We start from the raw sequence: 20,196 nt of genomic DNA, 5'->3' as shown, positions 1-20,196 counted from the left end.
AGGACCGGAAGCCGGTTGTGTTTAGTCACCCTAGCCACCAGGAGCGCTGTGCTCGCTTTGTAGCAATCTGAGCTCAGGTGTTTTCCTGCAAACTTGGCCACAATTGTGTCATTGTGTGCCATCCCCTTCCTTCCACCCTACACCTTCAGCGGTATCCGGTGTAGGGTGTTTGTATATGTGAGAAGAGCTCGGCCTCTTTGTCAAGATATTCTTTGAGAACCACCTAGTCTGACGAGGAATGCGAATAGGATCAGCTTTTGAATGGATCGATGTCTAGTCCATCCCCATGACATAACCACTAATTTTAATGGGAACTGAAGGTAGGTTTCATTTTTTGAGGTAAGGTATATTATACTGTAATATGATATGTTTAATAATAGGATATGTTTATAAGACGGTGGCATTGGTTTTTTATTGGGTACTGAGTTTTTATCAACTATTTTTATGGTTTAGTTGTTTAACTCATGATCTTTGTTTAACTATTTAAAATATATCCGCACAAACATGTTTAATAGATTTACTAACATTTCACCTGTTGCATTTAATTTATAATTAGCGTTATATCAATTAGACATTTACGTGATAATACAGGCTGTAATGGTCCTATAAATTGTCCCGAGGAGTTTATTGAAAGGGCAGTGAAATAGGAATACAATTTTTGATATTAAAAAAACGGAATGCTGTGCAAGGTTAATTAAAACTCAAACATCAATATATACATGAGTATTTTGTTATTGAAGCTAAACAATGAACTTAAATGTATCTAAATGTCTATAAAATGAAACCGTACGAGATAAAAAAAATTGATCTAGACAAAAAGTCCAATAATACAACATACTTTATTTAAACGCGCCATAATAGCATTCCGGTCTCAAATATTGATTTATTGCTTAGGCAAACTCTTAAGACGGTGACACACTATCGATCTTTTCCCCGAACAAGACCCCGAACCGAGCAGGGAGAAGGGAGAAGGGAGGTCGAAGGGAGGATGTTCGATAGTGTGTCACGGGTCCGTACACCGATCAAGACGCCGAACAAGACATCAGGCCGAGCAGGGAGACGAGCGCTCTGGAGGCGGTTTTTTGGCGAAAGATCAAAGAAAAGATCGGTCCGATGTACGGTCCGATGTACGATAGTGTGTCACGGTACATTTTTGCCCCGTACATCGTCGCGAGCGCCGCACCGAGCGGCCGCCTGCACTAGCATTGATAGTTCTGATTTAATATGGCAATTAAACTCTTTAATTGGTAAAATAAATAAATGTTGGGTAATATGTTGCCGTTATATATTATAATCATTTAAGATGTAATGTTTGTGGTTTGTTTGGTCAAGGTTGAAAGTGTAGAAACCGTTAAATCAATTATATCAATAATATTAAGGTTGAATTAAGTAATTGATGTTGACTTAAATTCTTTCAAAAATAATATAAACATTAATATTATTAAAGGCAATTAAAATGATCATTCTGTAACGTTATTTCAATGAATAAAACCAATAGAAATCAATAGATATAACTAAGCATCCTTTCTAGAATATTTTATTTTTGCGACAAGTTTTCAAAATGCGACTTTTAACAATAATTTTTATGTTATAGAAACTTTTTGACTTTGGTCAATGCACCCCCCTCCCTCTTCCACGGCACTGCCTCCGCGCTCTCACTCGCACACACTCTCTATCTCTCTCCAAACTTCCTTTTACCGCGCTCGGTAGAATTCGTCTGGTCTTGGTCATGTTCGGGGAAATGTTCGGAGTAAAATTTTGCTGATATTTATCTCCCTTCTCCCTTCTCCCTGCTCGGTTCGGGGTCTTGATCGGGGAAAAGATCGATAGTGTGTCACCGCCTTTAACAAGAATAACAGTCGAGCAACGAACAAACTCTTGTGGATTATTTCGTAAGTTTTCCTAAGGTATGTCAGTAATATATTTTATAGAAGCTAGTGAGCGAAACACAGAGCCATTCCATTAGGTGTGTGGTAAATGGTGGAAAACACAGTGATAATAATAACAGGGAAATAAAAATAATAAGTAACAAAAGTTCTATATTTAAATAATCTACTAGATACATCTAAAGTCAAAGGATTACTTAGCGGTAGAAGGGATCAGCTTTGGCTTTTGGCTGTGGCTGAGCGTTGGGCTGGGGTTTGGGCTGTGGCTGAGCGCTGGGCTGTGGCTTGGGCTGGGCCTCTGGTTGGGGCTGTGGGCCGGGCTGGGGTCCTCTGATGAATGCATCAGGATCAGGGAAAGGAGAAGACACAGGCTTGGGCTCAGCAGCAGGTCTAGGACCAGGTTGTGGTCCTCTGGCAAAGGCTTCTGGGTCGGGGAACGGTGAAGGTTTAGCGTCAGCGGACGGGCGAGGTCCAGGGTTGGGGCCTGACTGGTAGTTCTGGGTGGGGTTGGGTCCAGATTGGAAGTTCTGGCTAGGGTTGGGTCCAGACTGGTAGTTCTGGGTTGGGTTAGGGCCTGACTGGTAGTTTTGGTTGGGGTTAGGACCAGACTGGTAGTTCTGGCTAGGGTTGGGTCCAGACTGGTAGTTCTGGCTAGGGTTGGGTCCAGACTGGAAGTTTTGGGATGGGTTGGGTCCAGACTGGTGGTTTTGGCTTGGGTTAGGTCCGGACTGGTAGCTCTGAGATGGGTTGGGGCCTGACTGGTAGCTCTGAGATGGGTTGGGGCCTGATTGGTAGTTTTGACTTGGGTTGGGACCAGACTGGTAGTTCTGGTTCTGAGTGGGGTTAGGGCCAGATTGGTAGTTCTGGTTAGGGTTGGGTCCAGACTGGTAGTTCTGTGTGGGGTTGGGTCCAGACTGGTAGTTCTGGTTAGGGTTGGGTCCAGACTGGTAGTTTTGTGTTGGGTTGGGTCCAGACTGGTAGTTCTGTGTGGGGTTGGGTCCAGACTGGTAGTTCTGGTTAGGGTTGGGTCCAGACTGGAAGTTTTGTGTGGGGTTAGGTCCAGACTGGTAGTTCTGGTTAGGGGCAGGTCCTGACTGGAAGTTTTGGTTAGGGTTAGGTCCACTCTGGTACATGTTAGCATTAGGGTCAGCGTACGGCTGGGGGTAAGGCTGGGGTTGGGGCTGAGGTTGTGGTTGAGGCTGAGGAGCAGGTGTGGCGTAGGCGTTGGGGTCGGCCCAAGGCTGAGCGGACGGGTAGGCAGCAGGTTGTGCGGCAGGGTACGGTTCGGCCCACGCGTACGGGTTAGGCTGAGCAGCAGGCTGGGGAGCTGGCTGAGGTGCTGCGTAAGCGTTGGGATCAGCCCAAGGTTGTGGTTGAGGATAAGCTGAGGGCATGGCCTGTGGCTGAGGTTGTTGTTGCTGCTGTTGGTTTGGCTGAGGTTGAGGTTGAGGCTGGGCAGAGGGCTGTGGCTGAGCGTAAGGTGAAGGCATTGGTTGAGCGAAAGCCTCAGGCTTAGGCTGTGGGTAGCTGACGGGGAAGGGCATAGGGTATGGCAGGGCATACGGGTCAGGGCGCGGGGCGGGGACAGCTTCGGGGTTCGGGTAGGGGATGGCCTCAGGATGTGGGAAGGGGAATGCCTCTGGGTTCGAGTAGGGGAAAGGCACAGGCTCAGATCTCGGTCCAGGGTTGGGTCCGTTGTTGGGGCCGGACAAGAGGCTGTGGTGGGGCACTCTAGGGAGGGCCTCGGCGGAGGCGTAGGCAGCGGCGATGGCGTCGGGAGACGGGGTTGCTGCGGCGTAGGGGTTGGGACCTCCAGACAGGGGTCCACCGGCCATGGGACCGTTCATCATGGGGCCTGGGCCTGGCTGGGGCTGCGGCAGGGGTCCAGGGTGGGGCCCGCTGTTGGCATGGTGGTGGTGGGGATAATTTGGATGCGGCTGAGGCGCCGTGACTCCAAAGACTGCATGGCACCCAAGTAGAACTACGAAAGAGGAAGGAAAAATTGTGTTAATGCAATCCTTAGTTTTCAAGTTAAAGAATCGTTACTTTCATCATCAATGTTTCTCACGATAAAAATTGCTGTGTTCAACCAACTGTTTCCTAATTTATTTTATTTTTCATATGACTTTGTTTACATTAATTTTGTTTTGTTTTGTTTCACTGAAAAAAGCTAACTTACAAGAATTTGGTACAGAATAAAAATATGTATTAAAACATAAAACAACTTTCTTTTCATAGTATATAGCAGATGGCGACGAGGAACTTTATTTTTGAACCCTTTGATGATAATGAAGAAACATGGAACAGTTGGACATTGACTAGAAATAGCTTTTGTATTCAACAATATTTCTGAGGAAAACAAGACAATAACACTGCTACCTGTTATTGGAACACTTACAGATTTGTTACAACCTAAATTTCCTACGGAGTTTTCGTAAAACAAAATTAATGTAAACAAATACATGTGATAAATAAAAGAAATTAGGAAACAGTTGGTTGAACACAGCACCTCTCCCCTAATTTTTAGAATCACATGTTCATTCTTGTAACCGGTTGTTTTTTCCTTGAGCTTGACTACTCAATTAATATCAAACTTCCTATAGGGCCTACAATTCAAGATCAAGAGCTTCAGGGAGCAAATGATCATGTGATCAACAACCATACTGAAGATGAAGGTCACTTTAACCAACCTCTAGCTCCTCTACCAAACGGTCAAGCCTCAAACCCTGCCTTAAGAAGAAGCTCAAGGAAAAAACAACCGGTTACAAGAATGAACATGCGATTCTAAAAATTAGGGTAGAGGTGCTGTGTTTAACCAACTGTTTCCTAATTTCTTTTATTTATCATATGACTTGGTTTACATTAATTTTGTATTTGTTTTGTTTCACTGAAAAGCTAACTTACAAGAATTTTGTACAGAATAAAAATATGTATTAAAACATAAAACAACTTTCTTTTCATAGTACATAGCAAAAATCATGCACAACAAGCGTTGATCATCATATTCAACCAAACAAAATTGTCAACTCTAATGCTTTACAACCACCCAGAATCAAGCTTACATCAACTCGCATACTCGAAATTAGTCCAATCGTAATAGCCCCCTATCCATCCCCAAACTTCTGCACATAATCTTATATAATATTGTATTAGTTTTGACTGTGATGTTGGTTTGAACTAATACAATTGAAAACCCGGGGATAAAGATACAAAAATGTTATTAAATATCAACTAAAATGTTATTTTAAAATATTTATGTTTTTGTTGAGCATGGAAACAGTTTTAATTTTTATTTATACTGACATTGGGCTATTAAAATGATAGCGTGATAAGATTTTTCTTATGTAAAAAAAGATTCTTACCATTATCATTTGCATCCCATAGGTACGAAAAATTTGAAAAATCTTTTGTATCTCAGTATTAACCTTTTAAGGAAAGCTCAATCATTCGCGTTCAAAATAACTCACTTAAGTTCACAAATTAAGTTGTAACTATGTTTATAATAAAGCTAAAAGGTTAAATAGAGAAGTTCGAATTTCAAAATTTTGCCTTATGATGTGACACACTCAAAACAAATCTTTAATGAGCATATGTTCCAAACTTATAATAACAATTCACAATAATTTAAATTATTTTACAGAGAATGGACAAGCACGTACATTCATCAAAAACAGATTTTACGTTTAACCCACGTAAAATCATGGCAACAAGTTTATCTAAGCTACTATTCCCCAACATAAATGTGTTAATTTTCATTTTATACTCTTGATATAAATGTGATCAAAATTCTAGGGAAAATCTATAATTTTAATGCTGACAGTGGTTGTAAAGATGTATTAAAAGCTACTTATTTAGTTTATAATAACCTGATTTATGTAGAGCAGAGCTAGTCAATAAAATATTAAATTCATTTCCCAATTTTGGATTTCTTTAAAAAATCCTTCAGTGTTTCGAATAGTAATGAGAATAAAAACTGTTGTAATAGAGTATTATCATTGTATACAACCAGTTTAGCAAAATCAATTATTTTTATTAAACTATTTACTATGGTTAAGTAAGGTCGTCGTGGTAAAATTAAGATTAAAATCTAAATTGACAATTATAATAGAACGATCCGTTTAGCTAGCTAATAAAATCAAACACAATGTTGATAGAGCTTAAAAGGGAATGCTATGTGTTCGGTTGTTTACTTAGTTTTAGAAGTTTTAAAATTAATATTAGGCCTAATTGTAATTTAATTTAGGTATTTTATAAACACGAGGTTGTTTGTTTGAAAAAATACTGTGAATCACCTTACTGCATATATATGAAATAAATTTCACTTAAAGGATGCCTATTTTTCTTGTGAATCAGTTAGTAAGTGTTTTTATTTGTCGTTATCGTTTCATCGATGACGTTCGATCTACGCAGTCAATTTAGATTTAGAAAATTTTACTTTCCATTTATATTTAAAATCATAAGGCTATTCTAAAACATTTTCCGGATTAACCTATGTATTTAAAATAATGAATGAAATTAATTAAATTTAAAGAACAAAGAAAATGTCCAATATAAAACAAACTTTGCCCTGCAAGGTATTTTCTTTTTATTATTATAATCTAAAGGTTTATATCATCCAATTAGTTTTATACCTTTAATTAAGGATATGATCAGTTGTACTAATGAAGAATTTAAATATTTTGCTTCGTAGTTCAAAATATTTAAGTATCTAGTAACATAGTAAAAAGACTTCTTTAGACGATTAGGAAGAATGTTGAATCAATATAAATAAATATCGTTACTATTTCCCTTATCAACCTTCTTTAAATACTAAAAGGTTTCAAACATATTTTATAATAAATAAAACATGCTGTTAAAACATATATAGGAATAGATATATCAAACAGATAAAACATTAGGTTTAGCGTATTTATAAACAAATAAACGGTCTTTTTAAAAACATATTTTTGTAATTTATAGAGTACCTTAATCGTTTACAAATGATATGTTTGCAATGAGTTTATTTATTTGGACAAAAAACGCCAAATAAAAATTATATTTTTCCAAGCACAACCAGAACAAAAATAGTTCAAAGTAACATTTTAGTTTATATTTAATAGTCTGTTTGTATCTTTATCACCGGTTTCTCTATTCTATTTAGTTCAAACCAACAACACAGACAATATTAATACAACATTGAATATCACAGTACTCTCCAATGAATGAATTTAAACTCTTCAAGCTTTTATATAGCCTTATTGATGAGTCAAGAAAGGAGTTAACTCGAACCACATGAATATTTAAAGTTCATACTAAAGTCAATTCTAACCATTAGTCCACAACGTGAAAACCCCACAATATTACAAGTATATCCTAAAACAATTTCAGCATTCAAGATTTGAATATCCTTTGAAGTTCACAAACGTGCATTTAAAAGGCAAGAGATTATATCACGATGGGTTTAAATATCAAAATAACAATAAGAAATAAGATTTACTCACCTGCCAGTAGAGTGATCATTTTTACCTTTACCCTAAACGAACACTCATCGACTATGTCTAAACGCTATCTGGTAGAATTTGATTTGCTATATTTGTACTGTTATCTTCATATGTCTTCTCTTTACTGATAGCACGTTTTATTATGTGGCACTTGCCAAGCCAGGGGTGATAAACACATTTCTTATTTTACTATAGTTCCTAGTTGTAAACGTTTAGTAGGTGAAAAAGTAAACGGGAGTAGGTCAATGAACCAGATTACAGAAGTGGAAAATTTTCTATTTTATTGTAATTGGAACACTGGAAGAAACTTTGGCAGACAGAAGTCAGTTTATGTGTTAATTAATTCAAATGTTTATTAATAATGGTGCTATATTGTCTTAAAATATATAGTAGTTTTAAAACAAATAGGTAAAATAAATACCTATAATGAGTCTTATTTATTCATTTTGACCAGGTCTTAAATTAAACATGATATTTATTGCCAAATAGGCCCTTAAATATTAGCAAAATATTCTTTATAATCATCGTGCACTTGATTCGTTACAATATTTAAGTAAATACGGCAATTGAAGATTAATTTACACGAAAGAAATAGTTGACTTGATCTTTTAAAACATGTATTATGTCGTTAACACTTTCCTTCGGAAAAAATCAATCAAGAGTAAAAGCTTCGTATTGAGTTTATCCATTTTAAGAGTCACGAACCATCTTCTATTTACTACCAATCAATCTTAAATTTCTTTGAAAAGCTATGACCGTACGCGTTATCCAATTATTTGACCCATCCATGAAGCATGCCTGTTCCGAGCAGATTCCTCGTCCAATGAAGGTCTTGTATCGCCTAGTACATCCTTTCTATGGATACAAGCTAAATGTTCAAAGGAAAGTCTTGGGGTTGGGGAAACAAATTAGCCTTTTAGCCTTCTAGGGTAACAATAAAATGGCCTTTTTACTATCATCTATTAAATATTTCATTTTGCCTAACTAAAGTTCAGTTCACATATAAATATTTTTAGTAATTGTAGCTACATTTTGTAATAAAGTTGTGCAGGAGAATTATTTTGCTCGGACCATAGAAATTATACAACATTTTGATGTCCTGTACAATTAAATAGCCAATATCATTTATACCAGAAATTGCCACGCTGTCATATTTTTATTTTTTTACATAAAATAATATTGAAAGTTGACTAAGGTAATAATTTTGTTGCCAATCAATTTGTTGCCAATATTAAACTACATAACATATTCAAGCGGTTTTATGTTTTTTAGCTGGTGTTGTAAAGCAGGAAAATAACCTAAATATTTTGAAGATACATCTTGCAACTACATTATTATCCAAAGGGTGTTAAAAAAACAAATAGGCTGTATTCTTCCCTCATATTAATGTAAAAGGTCAGGATCTATATAGTAAGTTTCTGTAATCTGTAAACCGCTTAGATGTGTAAACGTAACAATATGTGCAGATATATTTTAATCTTAAACTCCTATCCATTAATCAACTAAATAAGTAAACACTGAATGGTAAAAAATGTTCCAGGTACCCTATACCGAAATGTTTCATTTTGATTCATCTTAGAGCTCTTGATAATACAATGATTTAGATGGTTCAAAGGAACTTTCTTTTGGTGTCTCTGGTGGCTGAATTGGAAAATGATCCAAACATAACTATTTACTTAATGCGAAAGTACAGGTACATCCTACGCAAAAAAAAATTAAAGGCACATCTAACAGCGTTTAGTTTTATTAACATTGATTAATGAAGAATGGTATAGTGTTTTAAGTTATAAGAAAACTCTTAAAAAATACCAAAAGTACAGGTTTTGATAGTATTGGAAATTTTGGTCAATAAATTAACAATATAATCAAAATAAATATTGTGAAGGTTAATAAAATCTTTTAAAATATGTTGTATTGAAGAACCTGACATTTTAATTTAATAACAATTAAAACTAACACTGATTATTTTATTTTGAGATCAACAATTAGATGCAAAAAGATCAGCACAAAATCGTTTTTTAAATTGAGCAAACCAATCGAGTACAACGTTAAGGAAATCTATTTTCTGCGGCGTTTCTCATGAAGTTATACATAGTAGTTTACGCAACAATTGAGTTAGCACTATTTACGCTAGTTGCGTACAATACGTTACCTACGACATTGTTTTAATTTCTAAAAAATAACTACTCGTAACTTGTAAGACAGGTTATGTTTTCGTTTATAACCTCTCATTGCCACTGACAGTGATGCAACGAAACATTGAGCCAAACACTAATTCCACCACTCAACAATTAAATTGGCCTGAACAGCTGATTAGTTGAAGTTCGAATCTTTGCAATTTTACTTTTCTCTCAATCCTTGAACCTCATTGGTCCTTCGTCCGTTACTCGTGTTGTTGTAAAACTATGCTGTTATGAAAGTAAACAATGATGTTATGTGAAACGTTTCAATTCTAAGAACTTAACTGAAACGGCTACTTAAAAAAAACGTTCGTAGGTGAACTTTATTTCACGACTTACTCCCTCTCAAACATTGTTTTTTGGCAAAAAAAAATTTTAGTAAATATATATTTTTCCAAAAAATATTTAACACGGATGACGCAGAATTCAGACTCAAAAATGTTTTTTCGGTGATTTATTAAAAATATAGACCAACAGTGCCTTGTTTTCAATGTGTCACTTTCAAGTCTTAAAAAGATTTTCAAGCCCATTAAAAAAATAGGCCTACTTGAAATAAATGTTGCAAAAAGTAAAAATCTTTCATTCGAAGAATGCTAGAACATATTTGCCACAGTTTTGACTCAGTCTATTATTTTTGTTCTACCCTGATATTATTTTAAGATTAAGTAGATCATTCTATGTAAATAGCTATTTAATACGTATTAAACCCCCCCCTGCAATAAATTTTATATGGATTAAAACCCAACGTATTTAATTATTTTGCATTATTTTCGTTCCTATGAATTTAGTTATGTACGAAAATAAAGTGAAGCCATAGGCTACAATGAAACTGCATGAAAATGCCTATGTATATTTTGACTCTGGGTCACAATTTTTTTACTTTGACTGGATTGGATATATTCCTTGTAAAATTAATTTCCAATAATTAAAAATAAAAAAACTTAAAAAAGGTTTTTTTTTATTTTCTTTTTTTTTTTTTTGTTTTACGTGCAAGAATGGTCATGCTAAAAAGCTAACTACTCAATCATTCCCCATCTATCATTTAATAATCTTTTCCTCGACGACATGCCATGTTGTGTTGGCCATTTTTAAGTCTAATATGAGTTTAGATTTCTAATATTCAGTTTTTAATAAATCTACTACATAAATTTATGAATTAAATACTACATACTTGTGGACTTCTAAGCATTGCACAAATTGGACGAAAGAAGTTTTATAGTGAGTAAAGGATTATATCAAATAGGTCTTAAGCTGGAAAAATAGTTATAATTATAATATACTCACAGTAATAATATCAAATTTTAGTTGATTAAAGTTTTAAAATTTTAAGATTTTAGTTGTAAAGAGATATTTTTATGACATTTCATATAATATTATAAGTATGTTGATTTAACAATTTAAGTTCAAATGTAATCAACAGTTCAATCAATAATAACTAAATCCTTAATAAAGCGAAGATTTTATGATAAATATATACATATATTAGTTTTTGCAAAATTCCATTCAGTTTGTTAAGCCAACAATGTTGATCAAGCGCCTTATCTATATATAAAGCCCAAAGTACCCATGAACTTTTGAGAAAACTATAAGTCGTAACCCCATAAACCATATACTTAAAATGTTCGTCATGACGAGAAACCTTGCGCAAAACCATGGTTTATCCATATCCATTATTCCATAAATTGCCCTTTAAGGTCGTAATTCCTTTCTAAAGAGAACTTTCCATATACCTTATGTTAAAAATACCTCAGCTGTACTTATTTGTATGTAGTTCTTTCAATTTATTACCTTATTAAAATCAGGTGTGATTATTTGTTTTATTGCTGTATTCTGTTTTGATTATTTCAGCTTAACCTTACCAATCAATAGTTTTATTAACACTTATCACTTATGAAGTCAAACGGGGAGAAGCCCATGTGTGACAGCAAGTCAATTTAAAATACAAATGTTTTTTCGTTATGCCCATATTATCCTGCAAATGTATTATATTACAGTATTGCATAAGTATATCAACAGAGCATTTATTGATTCCACAGTAACACACATTATTACTAGATTCTTGAATATATTAAGTAAAACAATTGAAGGGGACTTTAAATAATTTTAACTTTTTTTAAATCTTACTTATTTCATCATTTAAAATACACGAAGAATACGTTGCCTAGAAAAACACAATCAGGGACTTTGTGTTCCTACGGTTTGTTCTTAGAATATGATGGACATTCGAGGATACACACTACAGGAATGTCTTATATAACTTACCGTAAGATCAAAAGTATTGGCTCTCCTCCTACATGCTAATTAGGAATGAAAGGTAAAATTGGTCCTAAACATAACGAATCTGATTGCGCTTAACCGTAACATGGCTATTTAAGCTGTTATAGAATTAGACAGAGAAAGTTTTATGTGAAAATTTGAGTTGCTTGTATCGCTTCAAGACGTGACGTCTTAAGAATGATAATTGCAGGAATAGTTTGAAGTTAATGAAGATTTATATTCATAAGTTCTTAGCTTGAATTGTTTTCAATACTGGTCTAAGAGCTTAAGACGTTGTCGAGCAATTATCATGTATTAAAAAGATAGTTTGAAAATTCGTTCAGTTCATCAATACTGCTAAATCTCTCAATACATGCACTGCACTTATTTACCGGGTAAGTACTTACCTACACTTCAACAATTCAAATAATTTGTAATACTAACTTTAATTACATGAAATTTAAAACTAGTTTAAATTCCCATTCATATCGGATGCAAGCACGTAGTCAAGGCCACGCTAAAAAAACAGGCCGTAATGCTCGTCAAGCGTGACGTCACGATAGAAGACGGCAATGACGTAATTAAGGTTATATTTTTGTTTTCGATGAAAAGATTAAAATAAGCAGCTGATCACAAACGGCAAACATTACGTCATTGCCGTCTTCTATCGTGACGTCATGCTAGACGAGCATTACGGCCTGACGTAGTAGAAGTAGTTCCGAAGTTTCCCGCCAGGTAGGCATGACGTTGTAGAATAAGTGGTTCCGGTCATCTCGATTGAAGTTGGTTAAATATAATTAACACAAAAATATTTACCACCCGACATTTTTAAGTTTACTCGCTAAACTTATACGTTGAAGCTATGAATTTACCCTCCTAAGTAATTTCTATATAATAAGAATAGATCTTTCTCATACGGGCGTCAATCATGTTTCAATCTTTAGTTCAGGAAAACCCTTTCAGTCACTGGAATGTTTCATTGATTTTTACCATGCTCATTTTTTATGATTTCTCATTTATATTTAGTGAATATGAATAAACACAGTTAAGTAAAAGTGAACTAACTAAGAAGAAGGAATAAAATAAATATGAACGCTTCTAAATAATGATGGAAGATATAATTTTTCACCATCACCTTATAAGTTAAAACTTGAAGGTTTTTTTTGGCCCAAAGATTCTGAATCAACCCCTTTCACGATTCTTCTTCTGAAGAAAAGAGAAAATTTAAAATTAAAGGTAATGTCTAAGATAATTTTTTTGATATCAGGTTTCAGTTTTCTTTTTTTAGAAATTTAGTTTCAGTCTTTAAAAAGTCCATCAGTCAACGCTAGCACTTTAAATTACATTTTTCCATTATAACATTTAGATTGACAAAACATTTAGCGTATGTCGGCATTTGGATAAAAATAGCATAAGTCGTATTAATGATTCATACTATTTGTTATACCATAATCAAAGTTACGTCTATTAATCCGGTAAGAGGAAGACAGATAAATTGAATTTGTATTCCAAAACGTCACGTAAGGTCTTGAACCAAACTGTAGGGCCTTGAACCGCTATAAAATAAAATTGCATGCACACGGAAGAAACGAGTGCGAATATACGCGATTTATCCAGTGCCGCACAGAGTTCACCAGAGACTCTCTCTTCAAGTTCGCTATAAAATGTCCAGACTGTCTAAATCCTCTAGGTGTAAATGTACAAAGTTCTAATCATAATACCTTGTTTAAATCCTGATGTATGCAAAACTCCATCTTGCTCCACATTCTCCTGCTGATGCTACACGCGGTTGCTGGTGTCGCCTAAACTAGTGTGTACATAAAGTAACATTGCCATATCGAATGTTTAACAACACAGAAAGTTAAACAGTAAAAACTCACACACTTTCCTCTTGATAAGGGACTGCACTCGTGGTGAACTGTGATAAAGATTAGGTAAGTGCGAACGACAAAGAAATGCATTTCGGAATAATATACTGGAGACAGGCAAAGGTATGTACGTTAACTGATTACAATACATGTAAAATTCTTGGTAGTAGAATGGTTCAAATTTGCTTATAGCTTTCTTAATCACGCACTTTGCATTTAAATGAACGCGCAAGTCATTTCAATTAGATGTAATCTATTCTTCACTTGTCATATTACAGGGGGGTGTTTGCAAGACAAGTAGGTGGGTTTTAGAAATGTGATAAATGTGTAGGTGTGTTTAAATGTGTTACTGTATAAAAAAATACTGTATTTTTCAATGCTATCATTGCGTGTTTCTTGCTTACTACATTACAATGCTTCAGAAATGTAGCCTATCAAGTACGATTGGTCACTTTTTAAATAATCAAGAATCTACGAAAGATATATCTAAAACTTTTTGTTTGCAAATTAGATTAAGCTAGGCTTAATGCCAAACATATTACTAACTAACTCTGTATCTACAATTTACATTCGGGCTTCTTTACTAAAATTGGCAAATAGAGACAGAGTATATTATCGTTAGTAAAAAAGTATTTTTCGCTAAACTATTGTGAAATTGTCTGTTTTCGTGTTACATGTATAACACCCGCAAAAAATCATCATTACATTGTTTACTACGGAAAAAGAATGCTTACTATGCGAAAGTATGTTTAACTATTTATTATTATTTTTTTTATTTTGCAGATGTAAACAAACAAAGATTTGTTGTTGTTTTGTTAGATTTTTAACAACCTAAACTGTACAACCGAATAATAAATATTGACATTAAATTGAAGGCATGACCTAAAAATGTTATGCCTTTTGTATTGTTAGTAACTGTAATAAAGAAATATCTTATGTCTGTTTTAATAAAAAAAAATAAAAATAAAAAAAAATAAAATAATAGTTAGTCTTTGAAGTGTGGCGAAAGTAACGTTCAAAACACAAGGGAAAGTAGCTCTATTCATATTCTCGAGCATTTAAAGTGCGATATTTATATGTAATGACTTACTTTCTACTCTTAATATGAAATATACTATTCCTACCACTGCATGGAAATGATCACATTGCCACATCTATAAACAGTATGCAAAATAGCTCATTTCCACTCATTCTACACCAACCACACGGATACACGGATACGGTACGTTAACAACCGGCTAGCAAATAACACAACCTCAAAAGCAAATATGACCGAAATTGCATAAGTATTTAAATCTATGTGTAATGATAAGTTAATTATTGTGGTAGAAAACGTCTCTTAGCTATAGCATAGATCAAGTAATACAGTTCTCGAGCGACAATGTCGTACTTTGCGCTCTTAATACACAAATAGCTATTGCAATAATACATAGTAAAATTTACGGGTTAGATAAAACCCTATTCAATTATCAAAGAAAAAGGATAATGAAATCATTGATTTTCTTAGTTATGAATAAATAATAAACAGCACTTTTATATTTTACGCTGAACAATAATATTTATAGTTACTAATTATTTGATTTGAGTATAACTGGTTTTCGTCACGATATCGTTTACCGTAAAAGCACATCGCATGAAAAAGTCACGTCATGACGCTGTATTACAATTTAAAATTTAAGATAGTATATAATTTATATAAATCTATGAAAATTATGGACTTTCAGCCGGCATTTGATAAGAAGGGGTAGTAAGTGTGTAATGCCTTAATGCAGAGCATGTTTCTTAATAGTGAAATCGCGTTTTCATTGAAAATTTTAAATCTAAATTTAGCTACATTACACAATGGTATTATTGTGTATTACATGTTTATATTCATATTTTTGTTGTTGAAATTGATAAATTATAGGTCAAAATGATTACAATAGCTTAGAATTAGTTTAGGCCTACATTGTAGTTTTTGAATGATTGAAAGAACGTGTACCAGAAGTAAACGTTGGTTGATAACAACGTACTCTGACAGGGGCTCGGATGAGTTCAATTTTATTAGTAGGATTTGGATTATTTTCACCATATCGTTATTAACATGCGTTATTGGGCAGCAATGCATTTAGAGTGGTTAAAACTATAGGACGTCATAATACGAAGTTACTATACATTTCGTCTAGAAATAATCGTTCTGTCTTCAATTTTTTTTACCGTTTGTTTGACTACCTGTTTTTCGACGTAACCAAATGATCACATGATGTAATGTTTATAGCATTTATCCAATTGATAACATAGCATAAGGCTTTATTTCACTTAACCATTTAGTACAGAAAAAAAACATTAAGTTAATAAAAATATCAATTTCATGCCATATTATAATTAATTTTATAATGTGTTTTATGTTGTCCATAGACGGTGAGCTGCATTTTTTCAGTAGGTAAATATCTGTTTGACCTAAAATATTTCAACATAAGACTTTAATTGTATGCATTTTGAGTTTTAATTCCCATTGAACCAAGCAGGGTTATATTAAGGTTCTTTTGACGCTAAAGACTCTTAACACAACATATAACAAATGCCATAGGGATTGCATCAATTGTTAAGGACTCATAGTTAGTTTTTGACAAATCTATATTGTTGACGTCTGGATTTATTAAATAATATGTATGTGGCCGTCCAAACCCATTAAAGTTTTGTAGATGTGCCGGGAATTAAACCCGTCATTCCCTAACCGAAGTCCGAGACGCTAACCACTAGGCTAGAGCAATACATCTTAAAAATGCAATCGATAACTAATTTCATACCAGTAGAAAAATGTGTAAAGCCAATGTGACTGCAAAAAATAAAAAACAAATAAAACTGCAACTGGCAAGTGCACAAAGTAAACTTTCTTCTATTGCTATAATAGTCTTCAACAATCAAGAAGGCACTGATGACAATGATCACAGGGGTTCTCAATGAATGTTTAATATGTCCCTTACTCATACCATAGACATAGTTGTTTTAGTGTATAAAACCACATGAGTAAGTTTGTAATGTCGAGTTTACAAACCACAGTAAAAAATAAAGTTGTTCCTGAAAACAGAAATGTGTACTAATTTCTGTTTATATGTACTCTCTTTCAATATTATCGAGTATCTCAACTGTAGAAACATTACAATGTGACCATGGATACTCTTTCTACTTAATTCTATAATGCATTAAATGAACTATATAATTTTCTCTTGGTGCAAACTACTAAACATCCAAAAGACTCAGTGATACGACAGTCGGACAAATACTACTTCAATATGTTATTGGCAAACTAATCTTTGATGTACTAATATGAGATCAGATAATATCGCTTTTTACCTCAACTGTAAAAATTATCCTTACCAGGTCAAAAATGGCAGCAGTTCAAAGTTTCAAAATTGCTAATTTACGCCATCTCTGAATGACTACCATTTCCGGCTAGGTTGTCCATATCAATTAATTAGCATTTGTTGCATTTTACTCTGCCAATAGAGGGGTTTAACTTGATGTACATCAACCTTTGATTATATTTAAGATTTCCTACTGACTCCTAGTGGGCTGTCCCCCTTCTGAGCTTGATAAGCTAAAGAAATAGTATTTTAGTTCCCACTTTAATTTGAAAAGGTTTGAATCATCTAGCATAAGTCACTTTTCACCAACCCTGAGTAGTTGGACATGTTTATAATATAGTTGGATTATATTATCCTATACATTTTATTTGCGATTTAAATGTTTTTATTCCAATAAACGTGTCGCAGATAAAGCGCAGCCACTTAATTATTAATAGTAAAACCAAGCAATACTTTTAAAAATTGGCATAGCCTTTTAAGGAGTGGCTTTTAGTTGAAAAATAAATACAATATTAGTTGAGAAATAAATAGTTATTGTGTTATACTTGAGGCTTAAAATTAAAAGTTAAAAAATATAAAATCGAATCACTTCATAGATGGCATTGATTAATCAAAATTTAGTTAAATGCGTTTGCAGCCTACCATGATCATAAATCCTCTACAGAGTTAACATAAGATGCAGGGAAAAAACGAACAAATTTAAGTAAAAAAATAAATGCTATATTACAAACTTAGAACTGGTAAAAGCTAGGAACACCATAGGGCTCAGGCTGAGCGAAGGGGCTGGCACCGGGCATAGCAAATGGGCTGGGCTGGGGCTGACGGGGCTGGGGCTGGGGCTGGGCGAAAGCGGAGGCGTAGGGGCTGGGCTGGGGCTGGGCGAAGGGGAAGGCCTCGGGTCCACTGGGGCCGAAGCTCTGGTATGGCAAAGGCTCGGGCATGGGGTTAGCGAAGGGTCCGCTGTAGCTGGGGTAGGGACCTCCTTGGACGGGGGCTGGGGCGGGGTATGCGTACGGGTCGGGCTGAGCGCCGGGCATCGGCATGGGGATGGCGAGGACGGCGGTGGCCGCGACCAAGACTCCTGAAACATTAAGAGTTTATTGTTAAAAATAGTTGACAAATTGTAAATCAAAGTACTGTTTGCTTATCCAGTAAATAGTTAAGATATTTTCCAATCCAGTTCTGTTGACTGGCGACTCACGGAAATTCTTCATCAGTCCCAGCTCTGTGAGAAAGCTTATATTTATTTGGTGCTGTGAGTCCAAGACCTGGTAGCTCGTCAACGTCATGCGCAATTGATATTTTGAAGAGTATACACCATTTTTGTGTTCATATAATAAGTATCATTTACGATCATGCAGAATATCTTAGCTATTCATTGAGAGGCTAAGAATATATTTAACCTTACTGTATTACTATAATCCGGTCACAAAATGTAGGTGGTTTGAAGGGAAACAATTCCATTCCCTCCACCTCACCATAAATTTAAAACAACAGCCTAAAGCTGATGTATGCATTAAGCTAAAAAAAGTGGTGGGGGATCCCAGGAAACCTTCCCCTTAAACCACCTAAATTTTTTGAACGGACTATAGTATGTCCAAGACTAGATCATTCAATTTATATTAAGTTAACTGTGGGATTCCAATTCGGAAAGCGCCGTTAACAAATTTGATCGATATGAATTACTATATATTTAAATGTTATGTGTAAACAAGCTACTTTATTTTTGCGTTTCAAACTTGTATTAGGTGGTTATAACTTCATTAAGTTTCCTTAAATTGGACTCAACTACGTTTAGTTATTGGAACAGACAAAAATATTCAATTAACAGTGAACAAAACAATTATATTTCCGTTAATGCCAATCGGTGTTAAAAAATTATTTTCCTTTTACAGGGAATTCTTACTGAAAATATATCCAGTATGTAACAAATTTTAAACTACTTTTTAGCGTAAACATTCTTATAAGTCATTGAGGTATTTGATATTTTTCGAAGGTTAACAGTGAATGGTCTAATACAGTAAATGCAAGACATTTTCGCAAAAGTTGAGGTTTCCGTAGCTTACCTTTGGCGATTGTATAATTTTTCAACGTCTATTTTTAACAAATCCACATGAATAATTAGGCTAACCTCTGCTAACAGTCAATTTCAATTGCCACTCTTAACATTTGCCTCTGGAAATGATTCTAATTAAAAGCAGATTGTTTGAAATTACAAATTATAAAGTTGTCATTCATGACTGTTAACTATCTCAAAACAAAATTTTTTTTTATTATGCTTTCGGATCGTGAAATTTTAAATTTCACATTAATAAAAACGCAACATACAGAATTATGATTGCATATTGTATGAAGACTAAAGGTTGCCACAATCATAAAATAATTATTGTTCTAAAAATTTCCTTTCCTATGTTTAACTGTAAACATTTATTTTATTAAAACAAATTTTAATATTTTATTAATGTTAGATTAAACAAATACATATTTTTCATATTCTAATAAATGATTCAACTATTACTCACCGAAGAGGGCGTACATGTTGATGTGTGAATGTGCGTACGGTGCAGACTCTGATCGTAATATGATCGTACGCTTTATAAATTAACCCTTATCAATAATTTACAACGGCAATTGTACTTGTTGTTCCTGTTTGTTTCAACAGATAGGATTGCGTTTATGGAGGCCATTTGGTGTTTGTCTCAATGAGAAAAAAGTTTTAGTTTGTTCTTCTCAGATTGCATACAGAACTAGATATTCGTTGTTGATAACACTGCAAGTGGGTCATCAGACTTGTATACCTTGGTGCGTAATGTTTAGGTTCTGGCATTTCCTGATTCTGTGATAAAGAAGTTCTCAATGTTTTTAATTGTCTTAGGTTTCTGTACTTTATTTTTTAGAGCAAGTCGTATTAGAAATATGTTAATATACTTGAATTAATGTCTCTTCCTAAATTGTATACTATGAGTGCCAACTAACGATGATCTATTTTAAAGTGTTTTTTTTATTATGTTGTTGGATTAACCCTCTTAATATTAAAAAATAAAAATAATCTGCCTACTAACATATATATTTTTAGTTCTATACTTTCGTCTACTACTGCAGCAGTTGGATTATGAACTTCGCCTCAACATCTTCACTCAACGAAATCTTTGGTGAGTAACATTCGTTTTGGCATCCTC

General features: G+C 34.3%; 2 protein-coding genes across 2 annotated transcripts; both read right to left on the bottom strand.

Annotated features, from left to right (window-relative positions):
- Positions 1–2,013: 2,013 nt before the first annotated feature.
- Positions 2,014–7,474, bottom strand: LOC128986155 (basic proline-rich protein-like). The gene is made up of 2 exons (XM_054406327.1): positions 7,367–7,474; positions 2,014–3,867 (listed from the first exon to the last, which is right to left on the bottom strand). Exons 1-2 carry the CDS (start codon positions 7,383–7,385, stop codon positions 2,084–2,086), a joined length of 1,803 nt encoding a protein of 600 aa, XP_054262302.1. The 5' UTR covers positions 7,386–7,474; the 3' UTR covers positions 2,014–2,083.
- Positions 7,475–17,721: 10,247 nt separating this feature from the next.
- On the bottom strand, positions 17,722–19,649 carry LOC128987683 (nematocyst expressed protein 4-like). The gene is made up of 2 exons (XM_054408664.1): positions 19,540–19,649; positions 17,722–18,098 (listed from the first exon to the last, which is right to left on the bottom strand). The coding sequence occupies exons 1-2, from the start codon at positions 19,553–19,555 to the stop codon at positions 17,749–17,751; spliced, it is 366 nt and encodes a 121-aa protein (XP_054264639.1). The 5' UTR covers positions 19,556–19,649; the 3' UTR covers positions 17,722–17,748.
- Between the last annotated feature and the right edge of the window lie 547 nt (positions 19,650–20,196).

The sequence above is a fragment of the Macrosteles quadrilineatus genome, unplaced genomic scaffold, assembly GCF_028750875.1.
Source record: "Macrosteles quadrilineatus isolate MER2022 unplaced genomic scaffold, UCM_ALF_1.0 Scaffold_2__2_contigs__length_208266976, whole genome shotgun sequence".
NCBI lineage: Eukaryota > Metazoa > Arthropoda > Insecta > Hemiptera > Cicadellidae > Macrosteles > Macrosteles quadrilineatus.
The sequence above is the reverse complement of the archived record's forward strand: the minus strand, read 5'-3'. Positions and strand labels throughout refer to the sequence as shown.